The 26492-nt window shown below is 34.1% G+C and overlaps 1 protein-coding gene across 2 annotated transcripts in view; it reads left to right on the top strand.

Moving 5' to 3' along the window:
• The window catches only part of CSMD3 (CUB and Sushi multiple domains 3), a 1062125-nt gene that overhangs the window by 278095 nt on the left and 757538 nt on the right, over positions 1 to 26492 (top strand). For both annotated transcript variants that reach the window (XM_024739588.1, XM_024739590.1), the window contains exon 5: positions 17115 to 17322. In XM_024739588.1, coding sequence (XP_024595356.1) covers positions 17115 to 17322 — 208 coding nt within the window. The remainder of the gene's footprint in view (positions 1 to 17114; positions 17323 to 26492) is intronic.

Genomic DNA, 26492 nt, shown 5'->3' on the forward strand with positions numbered 1-26492 from the left:
TTCAAATGTATAATTTTGCACACATTATTATATTTTCACACACATATGTATATACTTATAGTGTGTATGTGTGTATGAATTTAATCATTCTTTCAATTTGTCTCCTGCTGGGATAATTCAGGGTGATCTTGCCATCATTTCAAAGTCAGCGGATTAGCAACCTTAATTGCATCTGCAACATTTAATTATTTTTGGCCATGTAAAGTAACATAGTCATAGGTTACCAGGGATGACATCTATGAGGGGAGGTATTACTTTGCCTAGCACACAGTGTTCACACAATTTTTCTAAATCCACATGCTTAGTAGCTGTGTAATGGAGGATAAATTCATTACCCTTTCTGAGCTTATTTCCTCATCTTTAAAATAAGCCTGTGAATAAGGCTTAATTAACAACACAAGTAAAGTGTAAACCAGAGGATTTGCATAATATACATGCTTAATCAATGAAGCCACCGAATCCAGTGTACCTCACAATTCGCTATGTCCCTGTAGATTTCAGGTAGAAAGAAAGATGATGTCTCAAGAAGTAACCACCGGGCTTCCCTGGTGGCGCAGTGGTTGAGAGTCTGCCTGCCGATGCAGGGGATACGGGTTCGTGCCCCAGTCCGGGAAGATCCCACATGCTGCGGAGCGGCTAGGCCCATGAGCTATGGCTGCTGAGCCTGTGCATCCGGAGCCTGTGCTCCGCAAGGGGAGAGGCCACAACAGTGAGAGGCCCGCGTACTGGAAAAAAAAAAAAAAAAGAAGTAACCACCTAATTGGCTAAAGCACTTCTGCTAAAATGATTTATTTTCTTGATGTGGACCTAAGAAAGGAAAGAGATGGACAGAACATATAAGAACTAAATTATAGAATATCTCTTTTTATGCATCATTTACTTTTCTATTCTCTGGTTTATTTCTTAATAGCAACAATAAAATAATCCAGATTTTAAATATTATTAGATGGTATGAGAGGTATTTGAATAAATATTTTTAAAAAAATCATCCTATTTTAGTTATAATTATTTGAGATCTTAAAATTTAGCATATTACAAAACAAAGAAAAACTGCACAAATCCCCAGTTTTCCCAGAAATTGAGCTTGAATGATTTTTAGCTATTTGGTAGGCTTTTCTTCCTTTGTTTTAATCAGCAATTTTAGATAAGCCCTTTAGGGAAAGGACTTGCTTGAATATTTTTGTTTGTTAGTTGGTTGGTTTGGAAAATTTCAGCCATTGTACAGCATTTTTGAAGATAGAGCCCAAACCTATTCATTTCCAGATTGAGAAAGAGACTTAATTGTTGTATTCCTTAGAGAGGTCTCTGGGTCTAGTTAGGTCTGGGAATTAAATAGTACAGGGCATGGAAGCTTTTACTTGCCTTCCTCATTAGTAGCATTTAAAGGTAGTTGGTTCTAACAAATCCATCTTTGTAAAACAATGGCACACTCAGAAGCACGTAAAAATATACGCCAGAAGCATTAACACTCTACCCTGATAGCCTTTTCCTGAAGGACAAGAGAAGCAGATGTTTTTTTCCCCAGTATTTAACACAGTTGATTATGCATGACTACTTCTTTTGCTAATCTTGTCTGGTGTCAATCTTTTGGTTTTTAGTGAAGGTTTCCTTTGGGGATTTAGCAACACACATGGCTGACCTGCATGCTTCTTTATCTCCAGGGCTGTAGTAAAATATTAGCACACAAAGCTAAATTGATTTGGAAACATAAGGCACAAAAAAGCTGGTTTTATGCAAATGTTAAATAACACTGTATAAAAAAACACTTGGACATCATTTAAAGTGCAGCTTCACCTCACTAACTGGCTCATTGACACTTTGGATGGATGCTAAAATTAACCATTTAGAAACAGATAAGCTTTGCTGTTCCTGGGGCCCTGCATGAAAATGTGCATGTTCTATATCTCTGTTCACCCTTGGTATGACTGTGCAGCCAAGTTTTCATTTATTGTGCCAAGAGATAAATTATTCAAAAGAGCAGAGTATCCAAAACTCATTTACATTTGGCTTTGGACTTACCTTCCCAGTTATAATTGGTTTTGGACTCTATAAAAATTATTTTGTTTTCTCTAACCACATGGCAATTGACATCCCGAAAAGGTGACCCAGATAAGTAGTAGGTGGCAAGATTTTGGATGAACAGCACACAGCTAAAAATTTACACTTGAACTATGGATCACCTATAATTTTTGATCAGTGCATTTTTGCTATAGCAACTTCTGTTGTAGTAGAATCTGATACATATTTCTTATAGTAATGCCTTGTACAAAATTGGTGCTCAGATTATCAATTGAATAAATGAAAACACTGTTTACTTTTACATGTAAAAGTAAATGCTAATATTGTAAATACTTATTAACTAAGAGGTATTAAGGTTTTCATTTTATTCATTCTTAACTTTGAATTTTAAAATTGATCAGATGAAAATCTAATTTTGATCAACACATTCACATGTATATAAAAAACACTTTGTTTTGAAATAGGAAGTTGTATTACAGCTAAAGAACAGTCATCAACAAAAAAATATACAATAATGATCCGCATAATTTTCCATTTCATTCCATCTCATGTCACCAGATAGTTGTAGACTACACCATTCCACCCCTCCCAAAAAAGAAAAGGAAAAGAATAAAAAAGAAAAGGAAGCAACAATCATATTAAACCAACCTGAAAATACATCCTGAGCATTATTGCTAAAAATGTACATTTGAGATACAAAAAATGTGAATACTCATTTAGTTTAGAATAAATAATAAAAAAAGAAAAATATCATTAAGGGATCAGATTTGTTCAATTAATTTAAATAAGAATGAATTTCTTGATGCACATAAAAGGCCTGTGATTGTTAATTAAGTGGAAATATTTCAATGTGTTGTAAATTTTGTCAGCGTTGCTATAATATACAGCTGACCCTTGAACAATGTGGGGGTTAGGGGCATGGACCCCAGCACAGTTGATATTTGCATATAACTTTATAGTGAGCCATCCATGGCTTAGTTGAATTCTGCAACCATGGATTCAACCAAAGATAGATAACATAGTACTGTAGTAGATATTTATTGAAAAAAAATCCACGTATAAGTGGACCTGCCCAGTTCCAACCCATGTTGTTCGGGGTCAACTGTAATCATGAATTTGCACAAGAGCGTTATGTCAATATTGCCTAATCCCATTAAAAACACTAAAATAAATAATTTTACTTGAAAAAGGTTGCAGATAGATTCATTATAACCACATTTTCTTTGACATTTTAGGGGTGTGTGTTTATGCATTTGTATGCATGTTAGTGCACACACACACATATTTTATATTGTTATTAGGCCAAAACCTTAATAGTGAATTATAAAGCCATTAAAAATACATTTCTATTTGTGTAATGAGTATAAACATCTTATCCAAATTATTTCAGTAATTTAAATAAAAGTTAAAATGCTTTCTTCAAATCCATATTTTTGAGAAATTAATCCAGAAGAATAATACAAAACACTAGAAATATTCTGATAGTTTTATTTTCATAAATCACTGTAATATTCTGATTACAACTTACTAATAAACCAAATCTAAAATGTAAAGTATATGTTATATTCCAGTTGTTCACCCAGTATGAAATTTTGTATTGTATATTTCATTATTTTTCCTATTGATTTGTATTCAAATACAGAGGATGATAAATTGAGATAGGAATTTGCCATAAACATTGTTTATTTTCATCATGTGTGTTTTGGCCTAGTCAGGAGGGGCTTTCTAGAAAAAGTAAAAAGAACAGTCCTTGTTTTCTATGTCTTTGGTTTGATTTGGTCCCTTTTCCTCCTTTGGGCATCTCCTTCTATTTCCCCATATTGTCTCCAGCATTGTATATGCTGGTGTTCTATTCTTGACTTTTTCTCATTATTTTTTATATCAAACTGCAGCTTGTACTGTGATTAAAGCTATTCTTTTAGATGGCTTCATTTGAAACTTGGCTCTACCACTTTTTAACTGTGTGATTTGTGGCTAGTTACTGACCTTTCTGTGTCCCAGTTTCCTCCTCTGTAAGATACAAATAATTATTGTTTAATTTTGTTGTTTTCTTCATAGAGTTATTATTAAGATTAAAGTTGATGATCTATTTTAAAAGCTTAGAACAGTACCTTCATGTACACAATGAATATTAGCAATTATTAACTGAAATTAACTGTTTCATTAAATATCTACTTTCTTCTGAATATCATTGCTTAGAAATAGATTTCAAAGCAAACTTATATTTAAAATATAGTAAATTCAGGAGCAGATTGAGAGAGAGCCAGTTTTTAAGCAATCAGGTTCTGTGGAACTCTTCAAATTATAGTAAAATACTTTAATAAATTGCCTTTTTTCAGGGCTCCTCATGGACAAGGATTTGCTACTTTTTTTCTCACTTTCTTTTCTTTTCTTACTGCTCTATTTTGTAGCAGAAAATGAGAAACAAGGAGCAGCACTGAACCTGTCATTTAATCAGTAGAGATGGCAAGAGTGAAATGAACTATATGGGACTGAGAATGCCTTCTTATCTCCCTGCTGTGGCAATTTTGCCAGAGGGAGTAACAAGTCAATTGTGCCATCACCTTGTAGGAACCTTCCTACCTACAAAAATAAAACTTCAGGACACTGATAAGGAATATAGAAAATATGTAACTGAGAGATTGTTGGCAACATTTAAATCAATAAATGTGCACTCTCAAAATAATGATAATTTTACAAATAAGAATCTAGCTTAGAAGAAATTTAAGTAAATTGATATAGGTCACCCAATTTATTAGTGTTGGATTTGTGCCTGGGTCTCTGTGATTTTAGAGCCCCCATTTCTAAGCTCACCATAAAACTGTCAAATAATTGTCCAAGAAATTTCATGGACATACTGGGGAGCAAAAAATATATTTAACCAGATAAAGTATTATTTAGGTACCTACTATAAGCCAGCCACATTCTGAGTACTTGGGATAATTCTGTGACTAGTGTATTAGTAATGCAGTCAAGATTGCACGACATTTATATTCTAGAGATACATGAGAAAACAACAAAAACTACTGGATAGTGATAAGTTGAATAAAGAGACTGTAGCAGATGTTGTGACAGAGACTGATGGGGGACTGTTTTACCTAGAATCATTAGTGAAGCAAGACCTCACTAATTTGAATGGCATCATTGAGCCGCCTTGGGAAGATCTTGAGGAAGAAGCCACCAGCTTAAATAATAGTTTAGAACAAAGGTCCTAAAGGTGGAGGGAGCTTTGTTAAATTTAAGGAAATGGAAAATGAGCACTGTGGATTGAGTTTACTGAGAAGTCTGTGGTTGCAATCATTAAGGTCATGGTAAGGACACTGGTTTTATTCTAAATTCAAGAAAAGCTAGTAGAATGTTACAAATAGGAAAGTACGATTGACATCATTTCATTTCCACTTTAAAAAAACACTCTTTACTTCCTTGTAGCAAATAAATTTTAATGGCAGAAGAGAGGAAAGAGGAATTGATGTTGGTAGGATATTTAAAAAAATTTTTGTTGGAGTATAGTTACTTTACGATATTGTGTTAGTTCATACTGTACAGCAAAGTGAATCAACTATACGTGTACAAATATCCCCTCTTTTTTGGATTTCCTTCTCACTTAGGTCACCACAGAGCACTGAGTAGAGTTCCCTGTGCTATACAGTAGGCTCTCATTAGAAGGATATTAATTTGGTCACACTGAGAAATGGTAGAACATGGATAAGTAAATCAACCAAAAATATATAGGGAAATAGACAAATATTTATATATATTTAAAATTGATAGCACAGAGACTGGCATAAAATTAATACTCAAATATATAACTACTATTAGTTGTATTAAACATGATTCCTATCTTCAAAGAACTCAGTACCTATCTGGAAAGATTTGAGAAATAAACATACTCTTAAGTTCAGCAAGCTTGAATTAGATGAGGGAAATACTCTAATTTTATGAAAAAAATCATTCAAAGTTCATATAAAAGTCAGTAGTATATCCTCCAAAGCCGTTCTATTCAATATCATTTAAGATAGATATTTTGGTTCCCCATTAAGTGTCAGGCATATTTCTAAGCATTGAAAATACAGGGATGAAAAAGACATAAATTGTTTCTGTCCCTGCAGGGTTAAATTCTTGCTGTTTAAATAAGCCTTGTCTTTTTTAAACTAAATTAACAGATTCACTCAAATTTTAAAATTTCCATTTTCAAGTAAATGGGGCTCAAGTTCTATAATTTTAGATATGGTGAAGTACTCCAAGTTATTTATAAAACTAAACACAAGACATAAATGACTGTTCAGTGATCTGGTCTATGAAGTAGAACAGGGAGAAGAATCCTCAAAAATACCTCAGATTTAAATATGAAATTGAGAATTCCTTAATTAAAGTAAATTATTTGACAAAATGAGTTCCAGTGGAATGGATTTTTATTGTCTATATAACTAATAGTCCATGTTGCAAAAGTAAACAGATCTTGACATTACAATTGTCTAATTCAGCAAATATTTATTTCTCACCCATGCAATATCTAATGTAGCTTTGGTAACCCATCTTGATCTTGTAGTTATTGCCATCTGTGATAGCTGTTATCTTGAGAAGTCTGTGAATTAAGATCAGTTAAGGCCAAAGTAAGGACAGTGGTCTTACTCTAAATTCAAGGAAAGCCATTAAAATGTTACAAACAGGAGAGTGTGCATAAAATGATCTGATTTCCACTTTCAAAAGATACTCTAGGCTCCCCTTTAGAAAATAAATTATAAAGGTACAAGAGAAGGAGATGGGATTGAAGTCATGGTCTGTGTCATTCCTAAGCAGAAAGGATGTCAAAGAATATTCTTAAGAACTAGGCTTGGATGTGACTTAAGTCGCTTTTGCCCAATTCCCATCTGACAGCCCTTAGCTTCAGGGCACCATTCTATCTTCCTGGGTGGTGGTGATATGCAGTCTTACTGAGGAAATGGAACAGTAAACACATAATATTGTTTCTGCTTCACAACATTTGCAATCAGACTCTTGGAAGCAAAAGTTCCTCATGTCTAAATGATAACTATTTCTTCTCTTTTACTTATCCCCAGCTAATGCTTCAAACTCCTACAGTGTTTGAGAGTTCTGTCTCCAGGTGAGAATTAGTAACCCTTCCTACTGAAATTTATGCAGTCCATCACTATGAAATGGACAAAGATTTTGGAAAGGGTAATTGCTACCCAAACTGGTTCATATGTTTTATTAATATTGAAGATTCCCCCTAGACAATTGAATGGACAGTGAAAAAGATTGAGCTAAATGACAGATAACAGAATCGTCAGTTTACCTGGAGGATAGTTGAAATAAAGAGAGTGGATAATATCACCTTGGGAGAAAGTATATTAAAAGAAGAGTAGAAGCCTAGGGAGCTCTGATATTAAAGTAACTGGTAGAGAAAGAGGAGGCAGTGAGGTAGATGGATAAGAAGTGTTAGACAGCTACAAGTGTAACCAGTAAAATATTTCACATGGAAGCCAAAGAATAGGAGAGTAATGAGTTAATAACAATGCCAGCTGTCACTGAGAGACCCATTTAAAAATACTAACAAGTATGTGTCCGTTAGGAAGTCAATGTTGAGCTTAGGAGAAGGGGTTCAATAGAAAGTATGAAGAGAAACAAGAATGCAGTTAATTGAGGGATCACTAGGAGGTAAATAAGTAGAAACATTAAGCAAAGGTACATTTTCAGAGGAATTTGGAAAGGGAAGAGGAAAAGGAGGTTAATAGACCAAGATAAATTTAGTTTGTCTTGCTATTTGGAGGTGGATGGGGTTGGCTTCCATCTTATATGGACTTTTAGGATGGTATTAGAGAGATACTTATCAGCTTAAGTGATCCCAAGTAAAGACCTGGAGTTAGGTAGAAGATAGGGTCAAGTACCCAAATGAATGGATTAGCTATTTTACATGAGTTACTACAGTGATTGTTGATTCTAACTATGCATTAGAATCACCTAGGGAATGTAAAAAAAAATTGCCCTACTATTGACCCCACTATCAAGCAAGTAAATAAGAATCTTGGGGTTGGGGTTGATGTATAGGTGTTTTAAAATGCTCTACATAGATTTCTGATATTCAGTCTGTGTTGAAACAGAAGTGATAAGACTTTGGGAATTCTGAGAGAAATCATACCCTGAACATTCTTTCTTTTTTAAGTGAAGCAGCATTAAAGTTTGCCTTCTGAGAGTAGTAATCAGCACATGGAGTGGGGCCTCAAGGAGAGCAATGGAGGTTAAAAATAAGGTATAAACAAGGACAGGGCTTTTATAAAATAGAAAGAACTGAGCTGGTAGCTACTATCTTTACTGAAACCATAGTTTCAAATTGCAAATTTCTGGGTTTGTCTCTAGATTAATCTGGGGAGAACTGACATTTTTAGATTACGTGGAATATCTATTTATTTACATAGATCTATTTAGTTACATAGATCTATATTTTCTCTCAAAAATATAATTAGAGCTTTACTCAGGCTTTCCTTCACTATTTTTATTCCTAAATTTTTGAAATTTTATCCTATTAGCAATGATATTTTTAAAAATTTCAGTTTGTAATTGTTCAGTGCTGATATATTTTTGTATATTGCCCTTGTATTCAGTAACCTTGCTTAATTCACAGATTAAGTCATGTATTTTATCTGGTGAGTCTCTTGAATACTCCACATACATAATTCTGCTATCTGCAGTTAAAGAAGTTGTACTTTATTGAAGTTAAATATGGAGAAAAGTCTAAAAATTAGTTAACTCCCACTTGCTTGGTACTGAATAGCAATAATCATTTTCTGTTTATGCTCACCTTTTTATTATAAAGCTTTTGACCTGCAACATACATTTTGTTCTTAAAATTTATTTGGCAATCCTTCTCATTCTTCTATTTTGTTTTGACATTTTGTTCCAATTATCAATTAATCTCTTTTGTAATAGTGACATATTGTGTTTTCTTTTTATTCTACCCCATAGATGGCTCAGACATCAGAATTTAATTTGATGATGAGCTTAAATGGTTATATTTACTCATTTGTTTATTTCATATTTAATTCAGTAAATTCCTATAAACCTCTACTATATGTCAGTCTTTCTTTTAATAAAACAGATATGATGTGAACAAAAATAAATGCATGATCTGTCCATTGTTGAAAGTGGGGTGTTAAGGTCCCCCACTATTATTGTGTTACTGTTGGTTTCTCCTTTTATGGCTGTTAGTATTTGCCTTGTATATTGCAGTGTTCCTATGTTGGGTGCCTGTATGTTTCCAAGTGTTATATCTTCTTCTTGGATTGATCCCTTGATCATTATGTAGTGTCCTTCTTTGTCTCTTGTAACAGTCTTTATTTTAAAGTCTATTTTGTCTGATATGAGTATTGCTACTCCATTTGATTTCCATTTGCATGGAATACCTTTTTCCATCCGCTCACTTTCAGTCTGTATGTGTCCCTAGGTCTGAAGTGGGTCTCTTGTAGACAGCATATATATGGGTTTTGTTTTTGTATCCCTTCAGACAGTCTGTGTCTTTTGGTGGGATCATTTAATCCGTTTATATTTCAAGTAATTATCGATATGTATAAGGAAACACAGGACTTAAATGACACATTAGACCAGGTAGACTTAATTGATATTTATAGAGCATTTCATCCAAAAGCAGCAGAATACACATCTTTCCCTCATGCACATGGATCATTCTCCAGGACTGACCACATGTTGGGCCACAAAGAGAGCGTCAGTAAATTTAAGAAGACTGAAATCATATCAAGCCTTTTTTCTGACCACAACACTATGAGATTAGAAATAAATGACAAGAAAGAGAAAACTGTATAAAACACAAACATGTGGAGGCTAAACAATATACTACTAAACAGCCAGTGGATCACTGAAGAAATCAAAGAGGAAATTAAAAAATACAGAGACAAATGAAAATGGAAGCACAATGATCCAGAACCTATGGGATGCAGCAAAAACAATCCTAAGAGGGAAGTTTATAGCAATACAGTACTACCTCAGGAAACAAAAATCTCAAATAAACAACCTAGCTTTACACCTAAAGCAACTAGAGAAAGAAGAAGAAGCAAAACCTCAAGTCAGTGGAAGGAAAGAAATCATAAAGATTAGAGCAGAAATAAATGAAATAGAAATGAAGAAATAAGTGAAATAGAGATGAAAACAATAGCAAAGATCAATGAAACTAAAAGTTCTTTGAAAAGATAAACAAAATTGAGAAACCTTTAGCCAGACTCATCAAGAAAGAAAGGGAGAGGACTCAAATCAATAAAATTAGAAATGAAAAAGGAGAAGTTACAACTGACACCACAGAAATACAAAGGATCATAAGAAACTACTGCAAGCAACTGTATGGCAATAAATGGACAACCTGGAAGAAATTGACAAATTCTTAGAAAGGTGCAACCTCCTAAAACTGAACCAGGAAGAAACAGAAAATACGAACAGACCAATCACAAGTACTGAAATTGGAACTGTTATTAAAAAATCCCAACAGACAGAAGTCCAGGACTAGATGGCTTTACAGGCGAATTCTATCAAACACTTAGAGAAGAGATAGCACCTATCCTTCTCAAACTCTTCCAAAATATAGCAGAGAGAGGAACACTCCCAAACTCATTCTGTGAGGCCACCATCACCCTGATACCAAAACCAGACAAAGATACCACAAAAAAAGAAAATTACAGGCCAATATCACTGATGAATATAGACACAAAAACCCTCAACAAAATACTAGCAATATGAATCCAACAATATATTAAAAGGATCATACAACATAATCAAGTGGGATTTATCCCAGTGATGCAAAGAATTTTCAATATCCACAGATCAAACAACACACCAACAGATTGATACACCACCTCAACAAATTGAAGAATAAAAACCATATTATCATCTCAATAGATGCAGAAAAAGCTTTGGACAAAATTCAACACCCATTTATAATAAAAACTCTCCACAAAGTGGGCATAAAGGGAACACACCTCAATATAATAAAGGCCATATATGACAGACCTATAGCTAACATCATACTCAGTGGTGAAAAGCTGAAAACATTTCCTCTAAGATCAGGAACAAGACAAGGATGTCAACTCTTGCCACTTTTATTCAACATAGTTTTGGAAGTCCTAGCTATGGCAGTCAGAGAAGAAAAAGAAATAAAAGGAATACAAATTGGAAAAGAAGTTAAGCTGCCATTGTTTGGAGGTGACATGATACAATACATAAAAAATCCTAAAGACGCTACCAGAGAACTACTAGAGCTCATTAATGAGGTTCGGTAAAATTGCAGGATACAAAATTAATACACAGAAATCTGTTGCATTTCTATACACTAACAATGAAATATCAGAAAGAGAAATTCAAGACACAATACCATTTACCATCACACCAAAAAGAATAAAATACCTAACAATAAACCTGCCTAAGGAGACAAAAGACCTGTACTATGTAAACTATAAGATGCTGATGAAAGGAATCGAAGACAGCACAAAGAGATGGAAAGATATATTGTGTTCTTGTCTTGGAAGAATCAATATTGTCAAAATGACTATACTATCCAAGGCAATCAACAGATTCAATGCAATCCCTATCAAATTACCAATGGAATTTTTTGCAGAACTAGAACAAAATACCTTAAAATTTGTATGGAGACACAAAAGACCCCAAATACCAAAGCAGTCTTGAGAAAGAAAAATGAAGCTGGAGGAATCAAGATCCCTGACTTCAGACTATACTACAAAGTTACAGTCATCAAAACAGTATGGTACTGGCACAAAAATAGAAATACAGAGCAATGGAACAAGATAGAAATCCCAGAAATAAACCCATGCACCTATGGTCAATTGATCTATGACAAAGGACGCAAGAGTATACAATGGAGGAAAGACAGTCTCTTCAGTAAAGTGCTGGGAAAACTGGACAGCTGCGTGTAAAAAAAATGAAATTAGAACATTCTTTAACACCGTACAGAAAAACTCAAAATGGATTAAAGACTTAAATGTGAGCCTGGACACTATAAAACTCTCAGAGGGAAGCATAGGCAGAACACTCTCTGACATAAATCAAAGCAATATATTTTTTGATCTGTCTTCCAGAGTAATGGAAGTAAAAGCAAAGATAAACAAATGGGATAAATTTTACAAATGGGATAAACAAATACAAATAATTTTGATTTTATTTTGTCACTTTTTTCCCTGCTCTATACGTTGTAAGAGATTAAAGGACATTGTTTATCAAGTTTGTATAAATTTAGTTATTTTAAAGTGTAGAAATAGGAGTATTCGATGATAGATTTATAATATTATAAACAATTAAAATTAGGTTTAATATTTTAAATTTAATAGCTATATTTTTTTATCAGTAGATTTGAATATATTAAGAATTTAAGAGGGAGTTGTTAGTATTTCCTCTAGGTGATTGGAATAAATCCCAAATCAAATGATTACGTTTTAAAAAATTCTTACTCTCAAAAGACTACATTGCCTTCATTGATTCTATTGGCTGAACTGGTTGTTTCCTTCATGTGTTACAACAAACTGACTCTTCAAACTTCTTAACATGCAACTTGCCATCATTCAGCCTATGTATTGCATTAAAAAAAAAAAAAAGCACACCTAAAATCTTACAACCTATACAGATTTTAGAACAAGAGTAGAGAAACTACCAACCTTTTTTATATTCCCTGTATGTTAAATAACTACATTTTGAAGCAATTATAACTTCTAGTTAACCTCAAGAGAAGTCTAAGATATTTAATCACGTTGCTTTACTCTTTAGGTGAAAAAATACTGTTCTTAAAAATGGGCCTAAGAGAATTATTCTGATTTATTGTGCAGTGATACTATTTATTCCAAAGTGCCTACAAAGACCAAATTAATCTTTTTTTTTTTCAAATTAATCTTTTGAAGATATTGAGATAATAATATGCTAAACTACTGAATAAACGAGAGGTGGTTTATCTTTAGGAAACAATAAAGCATGCCAAAAATTGCTTGGATTTTTGATTCAGCCCCCTAATCTGTATCCTCCATTATCGTCTTTCCCTCTCCTCTTCATAGAGCAGCCAGAATGTTTTCAAAACTCAAAACCAATCATGTCATCTCTTTGCTGAAAACCCATCAGTAACTTTCCACTGCTCTGAATAGTTTTGTCAGAAAGATCCTGCAAGGTCTAGCACCTAGTTGACTTTCCACTGCTCTGAATAGTTTTGTCAGAAAGATCCTGCAAGGTCTAGCACCTAGTTGCCTTTCCACTGCTCTGAATAGTTTTGTCAGAAAGATCCTGCAAGGTCTAGCACCTAGTTGCCTTTCCACCTCATTTGGTACCACCTGGCAGTTGCACACAGATTTTCTTTCAGTTTGGAAAATTTTGGAGAATGCCCATTTCCTCTGGTGAAAGCATAAGTGTACCTACTCAGAACAATTTTCCTTTTCCTCATTAACTATTCACCCTTCAGGTTTCTAGTCCATCATCGCTTCCTCAAAGAATCCTTGTTTCTGAATTCTCTAACTACTGCAAAGCCTCAAACATACAATGTCGGTACTAAATGCTCCTTCTGCAAAGTACCTGACAGAAATGTAATTTTATATGTTTATTTTGTCATTTGTTTAGAGCCTTACTCTCTTTTAGACAGGATGCTTAATGAGGGCAGGTATTGTGCTGACTTTTGATCACCACTGTAGCATGAGAGACTAACGCAGTTCCTCCTGGTACTTAGTAGATCTCAATATATATTTTTTTGAATAGATAACCAAATTAATAAACTTTAAAACTCACAGAAAGTTTATACAAGTAACCAACATGACCCCATGTGTATCTTGAGTATGTTAAAAAATGGTTCTATTTAATAGCCTGTGAACCCTGCCCTTTCTGTGACATGTGGGACAGAAGATACTACAGACAACACTAATCAAACGGGCAAGCCTGGTGGCCAGGACAGAGTGATGCTGAAAGAATAAAAGTTCTATCATTGACAGGATTTGTACCAACTCACTTTGCCCAGAGACCAGGCAATATTACTTAGCAGAGAGAGCACAGCACTAGATTTAAGGGTTTCATGGTTTGTCCTAATTCTGCCTTTCACTTGTTCTAACTCTGGTATAAAGTAAAAATTTTAATTTAGATAATACATTTTACTATAAGAGTCTATGATTACAGAAAATGTATTTTTTTATAAATATTATAGTAAATCCAGTCTGAATTGCAATACAAAGGTTCTAGCATTCAGGTAGACTACCTAGCCAAAATGTTGTATATCTAACGTGTACTAAAAGCAAACTTTATTTATTTCACAATTTTGTCAGATACTGATTCTATGATAGTCTCTGTAGTAATAAAGAGATCAAACAGGAGTGCTGAACAAAGAACTTGATACAGGAATTGGCAAGAGCATTGGTTTGAATGCTGGAAGATCTCAGTTCCCATCCTTGTTTTCAACTGCAAGTCAGTCATGCTTTTGGGTTGAAGACTTTCCCTGGAGTGAACTATGCTGTTAGTTGCTCTCCATCTCATGTGTCAGGAGTTCGGGGTGATTTCTCTCTTTTGTGAGCCTAGATTACTTCTTGAAGGAGACCATGCAGAGAAATTGATTTGTTTGCCCTGGAGCTTGGGGGACACAGTGTATTATCATTCAGACCATGGCTGAAATATTTAAATGTCTGCTGTTGTAAACCCAGAAGGCTACATTTGGGAAGAAATTGCATGTCCACAGAGGATAAATAAATGGGGCATGTTTTCTTGACCATATGCAGGACTTTTGTGAGGGAGTTCTGGCCTGGAATTGTCCTAGATCCTGCCCAAGAGGCCCACCTAGAAGGATAAGGAGACATAGTTGGAAAGAGGGTGGAAGGATACCATTCTATACCCATGGTATGAGGGAGAAAATAAGCAGCCAGCTAGAGAAACACATTCACCCACAACAAGGGAACTGATTGGGTTACTTCTGAGGGTCCCATGAAAAGGTTCATGAACAAAATGAACCATCTTTCTTTAATCATCTGCCAAAGCCCTTGGAAACCAGTACCAAATCAGTGCCAAGCAAATAAGATTCATCTCCCCTGATCCTTTCTACTTCCAAATCTAGGATGAATCATAGAGAGCTCAGTGAGCAGGGGTGGATGAAAAGAAATTCTAGGGGGGGAAACAGGAAAGAAGAGCCCACTTCACTGCCTCACCTCTGCCCCATCTGCCACAAGCCCAGGGGAGCAAAGAACCTTAACCTAAATGAAGTCACAATTTTTTGTGAGTATCCAGGACTAGACAAATTAATTGATAAATTGATATTTTTGAATTAAAAAAAGTGGAGGAATTTTTTCTTAATCTGAGTGTTAACTGAAATGTTTCTGCCTGAGATTTTATCTAGAGACAGGGAAGTAAATAGCTCACAGAGCTGGTTTGAATATGTTGTATACCAGCTACACTACAAATATATAATAATGTAACATTTTATTTCTGAAGCAGTACTCAGCGTTGGTGTTAGTACTGAGAAGACAAAGAGTAGAAATAATTTGTGGTTGGGGACTGGGGGCAGCAGGACATTTTCACCAGAGGTTAAAGTTAAGGTATTGAGGGAAGGCATTGTATGTTCTGATGAGAAAATTGTAGTAATATATCTCATAGTCTAGACTGGACCACTAGTTCATTCTACTTACTCAACAGACTTAAAAAAATAGAGAGGGCATCATGAAAATAAATATCATATACACAGTAGTGTATGATGAAAATTAAGTATCTTTTAAGAACAATATTATTTATGCTTTCAATTTATGAATTATGGAGGTAGGTGGGTAAAGAGTGGGACAGAAAGAAGCTAATGTTATTTAATGCATACAATATGGTAAGAAAGTTGTTCCCAGTACCAAAGCATGTTGCCATTCCATGCCCATTGTGGAGTTAAACAGGATGCTGCCATCTCTATTTATTAAAGTTACAGATTGTTAACTATTACATCAAATAATAATTGGTCTTTATAGAGCTAGATATTTCCTCAGACATTTGATTTGAATGGAAGGAATTCCCTGAGTGGCTCAAGATAACAGCATAAATCTTGAGAAATCTGATTGCACAAATAATCTAGTAGCCTATTGACTGGCCTGAACAGTGTTATGACAAGACAAATTTTATAGCTTCAGTTTCTTTATAAAGCAAGGAGCTTTATCTTATGTTTTAACCCTAAACACAGGTGGTCATGTAACCCCTCTGTTGGGGTTACATACAACATTGGCCAAAAGTAGACTCATGGATAATCTGTGACCCTTATTTGGGAAATGAGAACCATAGGTCCAAATGTAAAATTAGTAGAAACTTTCCAAATGGAAGAAAAGTATGATTACTTAGAAATAGAAGGTTCTGAGCCACCTACAATATCATAAGTAGATAGTTTCTATTTAACCTAGCATTGATGCCATTGCATTTATAATGTTGTGTATACATAATCGTATGAATACCTAGCAAAATATGTTTACATTGTTTGATAGAGTCATAGGAACGTGTTACTAAAGATATGTTACTGAATACATTATTGAAGTTACTATATTATTTCTTTCTAATTAAAGTTTTGTAGATATGTGATGATGTATTCTATTTAAACTGCATTTCCACAAACGTTTTCAGTAGCTTTTGAAAAATGCCAATGACAGAAACTATATTATATTCTCTCTTACATCATTTATTTGGTATATACCTACATAAAGGAAATAAAAACAAAGCTCAGACCTACCATGAACATGCACAAAGTGACTAAAGATTTCCTATTATAGACCTTAAGAATGACGTTTCATTTGTTTTACTTGCTTCATCACCTAATCAATGAAAAGGAAATCTTAATTCTGTTATCCTGAGATCTAATTGGAGTATAGATTTTTACTTACTTTCATTGCTGTTTCAATCAATGGTTATAAAATAGTCAAGATAGCATTTGTATTTATATATGTGCTTAAATTTTTCATGGACTTCTCATTTAATCTCTATTAGTATAATATGCACTTGGTATCACAACATTTGTCCTGTTATTTTTATCCAATAATGTTAACAGAGTTGATTTAATCGCATTTCTCTTAATGATTTATATCTGAACGTCTCATCTTTGTTTTCAACAGCTGAAGATGCATGTGGAGGAACAATGAGAGGATCTAGTGGCGTCATATCAAGCCCTAGTTTTCCTAATGAGTATCATAATAATGCTGATTGCACTTGGACCATTGTAGCAGAGCCTGGGGACACAATTTCACTCATATTTACTGATTTCCAAATGGAAGAAAAGTATGATTACTTAGAAATAGAAGGTTCTGAGCCACCTACAATATGGTAAGTAGTTTCTATCAATCTAGCTTTGATGTCATTGCCTGAGGCCAGTTGGGAATCAGAGAAAAACTGTATGTGGGCCTTTAAAGGATTAAATATTTAAAAGAATTAACAGTTACAGGAAAATTGTAAGGCGTAGCTGTCAGAGCTGAGGAAGATTTTGGAGATGGGGTACTAATATATAGAATGGAATTTTGAAAGATGAAGCTTTCCATCAGTATTTCTTTATCACTCAATGAAAAATAATGTGATTTTTATCAAAACTTGTATAAGGAAATAAGAGTTGTTCCTACAATTGTGTTCCTTAGTGTGCCAGTTCATACTCTGGTTCATAATCTGGTTCCTTTCAGATTAATTGAATAGTCTTGGAAGTAATTTGCCTTTGTTTTTGTAGATAGCTCTTTTATGTATCCTGTTATCTGAAGGCAAAAATTAAACACTGTGATCTGGGTGAATGTGGTCTGTTTCTTTAGAGACTCAAGGCATGGTCTCATGAAAATTACAGAGTTTTCAGAACATACTTTTAGGATATAGTATTTGTAAAAAGAAAATATTTCTTTATGCTGTTTTAAAAATTTAAATGCACTGATATCATTGAAGTGTAATGTAGACTTAGTAATTGAAGAATGGTGGGATTAATGAAATGAAGACATAGGTAAACTCTAGACTAAAAGGGCCTTTTAAACCAGGTAAAATATTTGACAAGAATAGCAGGAACTTATTAAAGGATTTTTATCAAAAGCAATTCCATGAAGAGGTTTGTGTTTTCAAATGATGATTCTTGCTGAAGTATAGAGATTGATTTGAAGTGGGGCTCGATTAGCTGTAAGAAAATTTCTTAAGAGGTGTTTTCTGTAATCCAAGAAAAAAAATCATGGTAGCTTGTATTAAGATGGTACTGATGGAGATAAAGAAGTAGAATGAGTTGAGAGATTTTTAGGAGGTATAATGATAAAGACCTCTGTAGTGAATTGAAGAGTGATAAAGAAGGTGGTGTTCAAATAAAACATCATTTCTGGCTTGCGTAAACTGGTAAAGGCAGGAGAGATACTCACTGAATTGGAAAATGTTGAAGGAAGGTCACGTTTGGGATGGGAATGTTATGGTTATTGAGAGATGTTTTACATATATTTAGTTTGAAGTCTCTTTGAGACATGCTGTTAAAGCCATCTAATAGACAACAATATCTATCTCTATGATTCAGGAGCTGTGAGGAGAAGCATCACTGATAGTGTAGTTGATATTGATGGTAATAGAACCAAAAGGCATCAATAACATTGGCTAGACAGAGACAGGATGGAATGAGAAGATAAGAGGGCACTAGGGTTGAGTTGGAGCATCAACAGCATATAAGGCCCAGGCTTAGGAGGATGATCCAGCAAAGGAGACTAAGACAGACAGGAGGAAATCTAAGGAAATAAGCTGTCACACAGGCAAGACATGTGAAGAAGAAAGAATAAGACAACATTGCAGATTGCTGTTGAAAGGACATTAGGTAAATGTGTGTGTGTGTGTGTGTGTGTGTGTGTGTGTGTGTGTGTGTGTATGTGTTTTAATACATTCATAGTTGGCTAGACGTCAGCAAAAGTACTGCGTTTCTATCAGCTTAGTCATACCTTTTTAGGTATGATGAAAATAACACACTTAGCTATACCAACTTTGTTTTTTTGTTTGTTTGTGTTTTCCTCTATCTTTCAGTCCCTCAGTACTCAAGTTTATATAACTTTAACTCTTCCCATGATAATTTTGTGCCTGGGTACAATGAAACTCAGCAGAATCCTGGTTTAAAAATGTTAGAGAATTCAAAAACTATTGTTTCATAAATTGCTACTTCTACAGTGTTACATATTTGAGTCATATCAAGGTAGATGATAATGCCATGGATTTTCCAATAATTTTATCTCTTGGTATAGAAGAGATCCCATTAAAAATGAAAAATTTTAAACTTGCAACATATTTGATTATTAGAAGGAAATTAGAAAACACTGTTTCTTGGCACCTGTTCCTTTGTTACCACTGCATTCTAGAAACCAAATCTAACACATTTACTTTAGGGATCATAACATACCCATTTATGTTCATAATAGTTACTTTCTCTTTTCAGATTAAGCATTCTTAGTAATAATTTGTTTATCATCTAAATGAACACCCTTTGTATGTTTCCAAGTTTCTGGAATAAATACAGCTTATTCAATAATAGTATCAGATCTACAAATTTCTTTTCTCTCCATTTTCTCATTAAATGACACTGGACCACTTTATTTATTTCCCCCTTCCTCAGGAAGAAAATAGCAAGAAATTAATTGTTTTACTGTCCTTTTAAATTAGTGTTACCATGAATATTTAGATAGACTTGTTAAATTCCTTGTTGTAAAAAATAAACAAAGGTCATTTGGCACTTTTCAATAAAATGATACAAATACCAAAACTATGTTATATTTTTATAAATGGCAATTGAAAGATACAGTGTCAATAAATAATATTGTCTGTAGTCACTTAAATGTAATAAAACAACATTCCTTTTAATTGTGTTAGTTATAGAATTGATGTATAAAATGATCTGTGAATAATTAAAACTTTAAATCTAATCCTGGCCCTCTAATCCCTTTACATTTTTTAATGTTCTCATATCTTTTTAAACATATAGTCATCAGAATGAGACATTTTATTTCAGGTGGCATTACATTGGTTCTTTCTTATGAGTATGCATTGCTCATATAATATTTTCAATCCTTAATAGAACTGAAAAGATAAATGAGAACAGGGGACCCATTTACATTATTTTGATTAAAATTACAGACGATTCCTTGATTACAGGCCCTTCATTGAGGAACTGGGAACTTGCCACTGGCCACTATGCATTTTATTCTGTTCTGGAAGTTCAGGCAGTGAAGCAGGGCTTACTGTAGCCTGCCTTTGACTTTGGCAACAGGGAATAAATCAGCCCAGTAATTGTGCTGCACGGAGAATATTAAGTTAGCCAATGCCTCTCTTATAAGCTATATATGCTAACTCATTAAGTTCTTGTTTATTAAACAACAGTCAGCAGCACCGTTGCATGATCCAACAGGGATGGAAGATCTACTCAGTCATTACTGTATGGCAGAATTTTATGAGGCCTGTTGAATATTAGCTAATTCCATTGCAGTGAAATGAAAAATAACATAGCATAAAGAAGCTCGAGTTCTAGTTTTAGCTTTGACTCTTTGTGGATAGATGAAACTGGGTAAGTTATGTCACCTCCCTAGATCTCAGATTCTTTGTCTGTAATATCTAAGGCTTCTCTCAACTCTAATATTGTTTGGCATTATCTGCTTAGGTGCTATGGTAGGGTCAAGGAGGTAGAAAATAACTAGGTGCTGCCTTATTTACAAAGCATTGGATGGAGAGTTAGATTAGATACTCTTTAAAATTGTTTCCAAACTTAATCTTTTTGGGTTGTTACTAGAATTCTATTCATTCAGTGTTCATTCAGCAATTAGTTATTAGATACCTACTACATGGCAGCTATTGTCCTAAATGCATCAGTGACCAAAGTGGCAGAGAGGCTTGCTCCTGTAGAACTTATGCCCTATGACGGGAAAAAGGTTCTAAAAAGCAATCAATATAAATAAAGTAATAACACACTCTGTTCAGAGAGTGATAAGAAAGAACAGGTGGAGTAGGGTAAGAGAGGTCAGGAGAGCAGTAGTAGGGTGTGTAGGTTACTTAATTGATAAGTTGAGATTTGAGCAAAGTCTGGACACAAGTAGGATAGTTAGCTAAACAATGAGCATTCCAGGCAGAAATGATGTCTAGAACAAAATATATAATCTTGAGTGTGCCTCATTGTGTTTCAGGAACATTTAGGAGGTGATTGTGACTACAGAAGTATTGACATGGGTGAAAATAGTAGAAGCAAAAGAGAATTAGTGGAGCCCAGATAAAGACCTATATTTGGCTTTTAGGTGAAACATGAAGTCATTAAAGTGATTGGACTTAGTATTTTTTTATTTTATTTTTTTTTAAATTTTTATTATTATTATTTTTTGCGGTACATGGGCCTCTCACTGTTTTGGCCTCTCCCGTTGCAGAGCGCAGGCTCCAGACGCGCAGGCTCAGTGGCCATGGCTCACAGGCCTAGCTGCTCCGCGGCATGTGGGATCTTCCCGGACCGGGGCATGAACCCGTGTCCCCTGCATCAGCAGGCAGACTCTCAACCACTGCGTGGCCAGGGAAGCCCTGGTCTTAGTTTTTAAAGAATCACTCTGTGGAAGAAACTATAGAGAAGAAAGGTAGAAAAATGGATATTACTTGCAGTAATCTAGGTAAGATGTTATAATTATTAGGATGAGGAAATAACAGTGGAGGTGATGAGAAATTGTTAGGTTTTCAAGATAAAGTTAAGAGAATTTCCTAACTGATGGTGAAGCTCAAGGAAAAGAAGGAGCAAGGACAGCTCTAAGGCTTTTGGCCTGAAGAACTGAGGACATGAAATAGCCATTAATTAATATTGAGAAGGCTGTTGATGAAACATTTTTGGAGAGATGCTCCAGAGCTTAATTTTGGACATGTGAAGTTTGAGATGGCTAATAAACATTCTGATGAAGATTTCAAGGAGGCAGTTGGCTATACAAGTCTTAGTGCAGAGTTAAAGGTGTGGGATAAAGATCTAAATTTGGAAGTCTAGAAGGGGAAGTGATTATTAAATTAAAACAAAAAGAGAGAAAAAAGACTAAGAACTGAATCCTGGACACTCCAACACTAAAAACACAACAAAGCTAGGAGGAACTGGTAAGAGTTTCAAAAGGATAATTAATAAGATAGGAGGAAAACCAAGAGTGTGGTTTCCTAAAAGCCAAATGAAAGTATATCAAGGAGAAGGAACTGATGAACTATGTCAAATACTGATGATAAGCCAGTAAGATGAACTCTGAAATTGATCATTGGATTTAGTAATATGGAGGTTATTGATTACTGTGATGAAAGGAGTTTTGTCGATGACAGTCTTATTGGAGTGGTTTTAAGACAGAATTGGAAAGTAAAAATTGTAGGCCATTAGTATACATAAGCCTTTCAGGGATGTTTGTAACCAAAGGTGAACAAAGAAATAGGGCAATTATTGAAGGAAGAAGTAGAGTCAAGAGATTTTTTTTTTTCTTTAATTTTTTGTTTGTTTGTTGAACTGGGATAGGTAAAACCCTGTGTTCACACTGGTGGGAATGATCTGCTAAAGTGCAAACAATTGGTGATTGAGAGAGTGGGGAGACTTGCTGTAATAAAGTGAAGAAGTGGAGATAGTGAAACTAATCTTTCCTTTTAAAAATCTGTTTGTGAAAGGAAGGAAGGAGGAAAAAGCAGCAGTAACTAGAGAGTGAGGTAGACCATGAAAATGAAGATTAAAAGGTCAAGTGAGGGATGATTCCATGGCAGAGGTTATAAGGAATTTAACCAATTTGGAAGCCCTGTACATAGAAATAAAAGATCAAAGGCTTGTAATCAAAGACCACAAGGAATGAGTTATTATCACAGACAGTAATAAAGAATTGTATAATAATTGTAATTTTTCAGGTTGGATGACAGTACACATGTGAACAATAATAGAAAGATCAGGAAGACCCATTAATATATTTTAAACAGAAGGGAAATGAGTTCATTTTGTAAGGTGTAAGGTTGAGGCTTCAGCAGAATTTCCACAGAGCATGTCCCCCCCCAGAAACTGGTAATATGTAACATAATTCTGACAGAGATTGAGGTAGGAATAATTATTTGGCATAGTTATTCCTACTCTCCTATAGTTAAAAATCTCTACAGTATCTAAAAAAATGGAGTATTGGATAAAATCAAGGGAATTAACACAGTTATCAAAATCAGAATATTAACAAAAACATACTCAGATCATATAACATAGGAAGACCTGTTTAAATTAATTGTATTCAAATTAAGAATAAAAGAAAGTATATAGTGTATTTTATTTAAACTATATATGCACATTTATTTATATTTATTAGGTAGTTTAAATAATGCTAACTACCTAATATTTAGATTTGAGCTGATAAATTTTTCCATCATAGGCTAACTCCCATTGAAAGCTAGTTCCTCCATGTGTACACCAGAACCTATCCTTTCTCACTGAGGAGTGTTACGCCCACAATTTTAATTCTCTTCTACACCATCAATTTTTGCTCCCTGATTAATCACTCTTTAACTAGATGTAACTTGGTTTGTCCCATCATTTCTTTAGAACTGCCTTTTCCAAAATGACCAATGATATCTGAATTCCTACTTTAATACTTATCTTACTTGATTTATTTGCAACATTTGAATGATCATTTCCTCAAGAACATCCATCTCCCTTGTTACTATGAAGTCCTGTCTTTTACCCTTTCTTATTCCTTACTGACTGTATCTTTCAGAATCTTTTTGAGTGGATTTTCTTTCTTTATCCTTTCGTGTGTTCCCACATTTGTCCAACGTTTGTCTGGTTTTCTCTCTCTCTCTCTCTTTTTTTTTTTTTCTGTTCACTCTACTTTGTAATTTGCATAAATCTCCATGGCTTCAGTGATCTTAAGAATTTGCAGTTTTTCTGATGTTCATGATTATTGGTTGTCGTACTGTTTCTAGTTGTATACATATTGTTACAAAAATAACAGAATCTTAAGGACAGCTTGGATCTCAAGTTATACATAATGTCTAGAACTTTACATTGTACACCTTAGGTATTTCGAATATATTTGTGAAATGAATAAATGATTTTTCCCTTTATAAAAAGGACATCAGTTGACCATCTGTTTTTACCTCTTTTACCCAGTGAGTACACTTGATTTAATAAAGCCATATGCATTAGTTTGGATTAGGTTCAACTGTAAAAGAAAATTAAAGTAAAAAACACCAACAGGCTTGAATGAGATGCAAGTTTTTGTTTTGTTTTTTTAAATTTAAAGTCTGGACATAGGTGTACAAGACAGTTGTGGAAACCCCTGATATCAAATACTCAGGATCCTTTTATATTACTACTCTATTTGTAGGTGGCCTTCATTCCAAAGATCGTATCATGTCCAGACTACATCCATTTAGTTTACAGTCTAGACAGTAGGAAGAAGGAAAGGGGAAGGGAAGGGCCAAAGGGTATTCATCATTAAACTGTCTCTTAAACAAGGTTCTAGTTGCTACCCTGCATGTTCTATTGCATTTTCTACTATTTCTGCTTGTACTCATTGGCCAGAATTTTCTTACATGGCCACTTGGCTGAAAGAGACACAAGGAGGTATGACTCTTCTTCTAGGTGGCCTTTGCTCAGCTAAAAACCTGTTATGAAAGAAAAGGAGAAATATTAGGATATAACTAAAAAACTTCCACATTGTTTTTACTGATGCAGTCCCTCCAGAGAAAATATATATTCAGTAGTATTTTACATATAATACAACTATGTGTGGGTCCGTATTGATACAGATAGGTACGTATATGTATATATATATATATATATATATATGTTATATACAAATACATAAATCAGATATACATATATGTGGTATATTATCGTTCATATATGTGGAATATATATATTATTATATATGCTAATAGTTCCAAATTTAGCAGTATTTCTCAAATGGTGTTCTTGTAATATCTACATCAGAATTGCCTGTAGCATTTCTTAAAGTGTGGATTTCTGAGCTCCCACACAAATGTATTCATTTACATTCTATAGGCATGAAATTAGTAACTCTGCAAACTAGATGATTCCAATCCATTGCTATAGCAAATAAAGCAGTAAGTTTGGTTTTATCAGTATTGCAACTCTGTCATATAACTGTCCTATAAGCTATCCCACAAGAGCTGAAATATTTCTTAGTACTCAAAAAGCTGAAGGTCTAATTAACATGATATATCAAGCTAATTAAACTAATTCTATGATGCATACACATATGTATATAGTATGAATTTATGTAATGGATAGCACAAAGACTGTGCTAGTGAATCAACAATTGTCCAACTAAATAAGATAACTTAATTAGAGGTAACTGGCTATAATATTCATTCTACAAAGTAAATATTGTAGATACTAATCCTATCAAACAGGTGTTCCTGTTTACTACCTTATTTCTGACAGTTATTAGACTAAAACATGCAATGAAGCTATGGTTCATGCATATTATTGCTTATGCATAACAGTAATTTGGTTAAATATCTATTACGATTCCATAATTTTGAATTAACCTTCTTGTTGTTGTGATGAGAGCACTTAACATGAGATCTACCTTCTTAACAAAATTTTAAGTGTACAATACATTGTTGTTAGCTATAGGCACAATATTGTTACAGCAGATCTCTAGAGCTTATCCATCTTGTATAACTGAAACTTTAAATAGCAACTCCCCATTTCCCCTTCCCCCATCCACTGGCAAATACCATGACGCTTTCTGTTTCTATGAGTTTAACTGTTTTAGCTATCTCATGTAAGTGTAATCATGAAGTACTTGTCCTTCTGTGGCTGGCTTATTTCACTTAGCATAATGTTCTCAAGGTTCATCCATGTTGTTGAATATGGCAGGATTTCCTTCTTTTCTAAGGCTGAATATTATTTCTTTATATGTATATGCTACATTTTCTTTATCCATGGTTGCCTCTCTTTAGACGAACAGAGTAGTCATAAAATGATGAGAGCCAGAGGGATTTTAAGGATCTGACTGCTCAGTGTTCCCCTTTGAGGGAAATGAATCTTGAGGCTCATTGTGTCTGTTAAAAATTCAAGCTGAGAATTAAGATCTCCTAATGCTTGCTGCAGTGTACTTTTTTACAAAAGTACTCCTTAGGCATACAGCCAGGGTTTTCTTAAAACTATGTATGTATATCAGCAAAACATTTTGAAAACCTGAAACTTTGACATATAAATAGCACAGTATGGATTAATGTTTTTAAATATAGCCTGAAGTTGACATTATATATTGGGTTGATACTTAAATATAAGTTTGCTTCAAAGAGTTAGAAATTCTTGTAGATATCTGAGAATCCCGAGTTTGGTTAATTTACCATTTTTAGTACAATTAAATACATTTTTTCTGCCTTAAGGACAACCTGTTTGACAGTGCAGCAAGAAGAGTTAAGAATGTATGTAAGGCTTGCTCATCCATTAAAAAAAGAATTACATAATAGATGAAACCAGAATTAACACAAATAATAGCTCACTACTGAGA

This window comes from Neophocaena asiaeorientalis, unplaced genomic scaffold (assembly GCF_003031525.2).
Source record: "Neophocaena asiaeorientalis asiaeorientalis breed wild unplaced genomic scaffold, Neophocaena_asiaeorientalis_V1.1 scaffold533, whole genome shotgun sequence".
Lineage (NCBI taxonomy): Eukaryota > Metazoa > Chordata > Mammalia > Artiodactyla > Phocoenidae > Neophocaena > Neophocaena asiaeorientalis.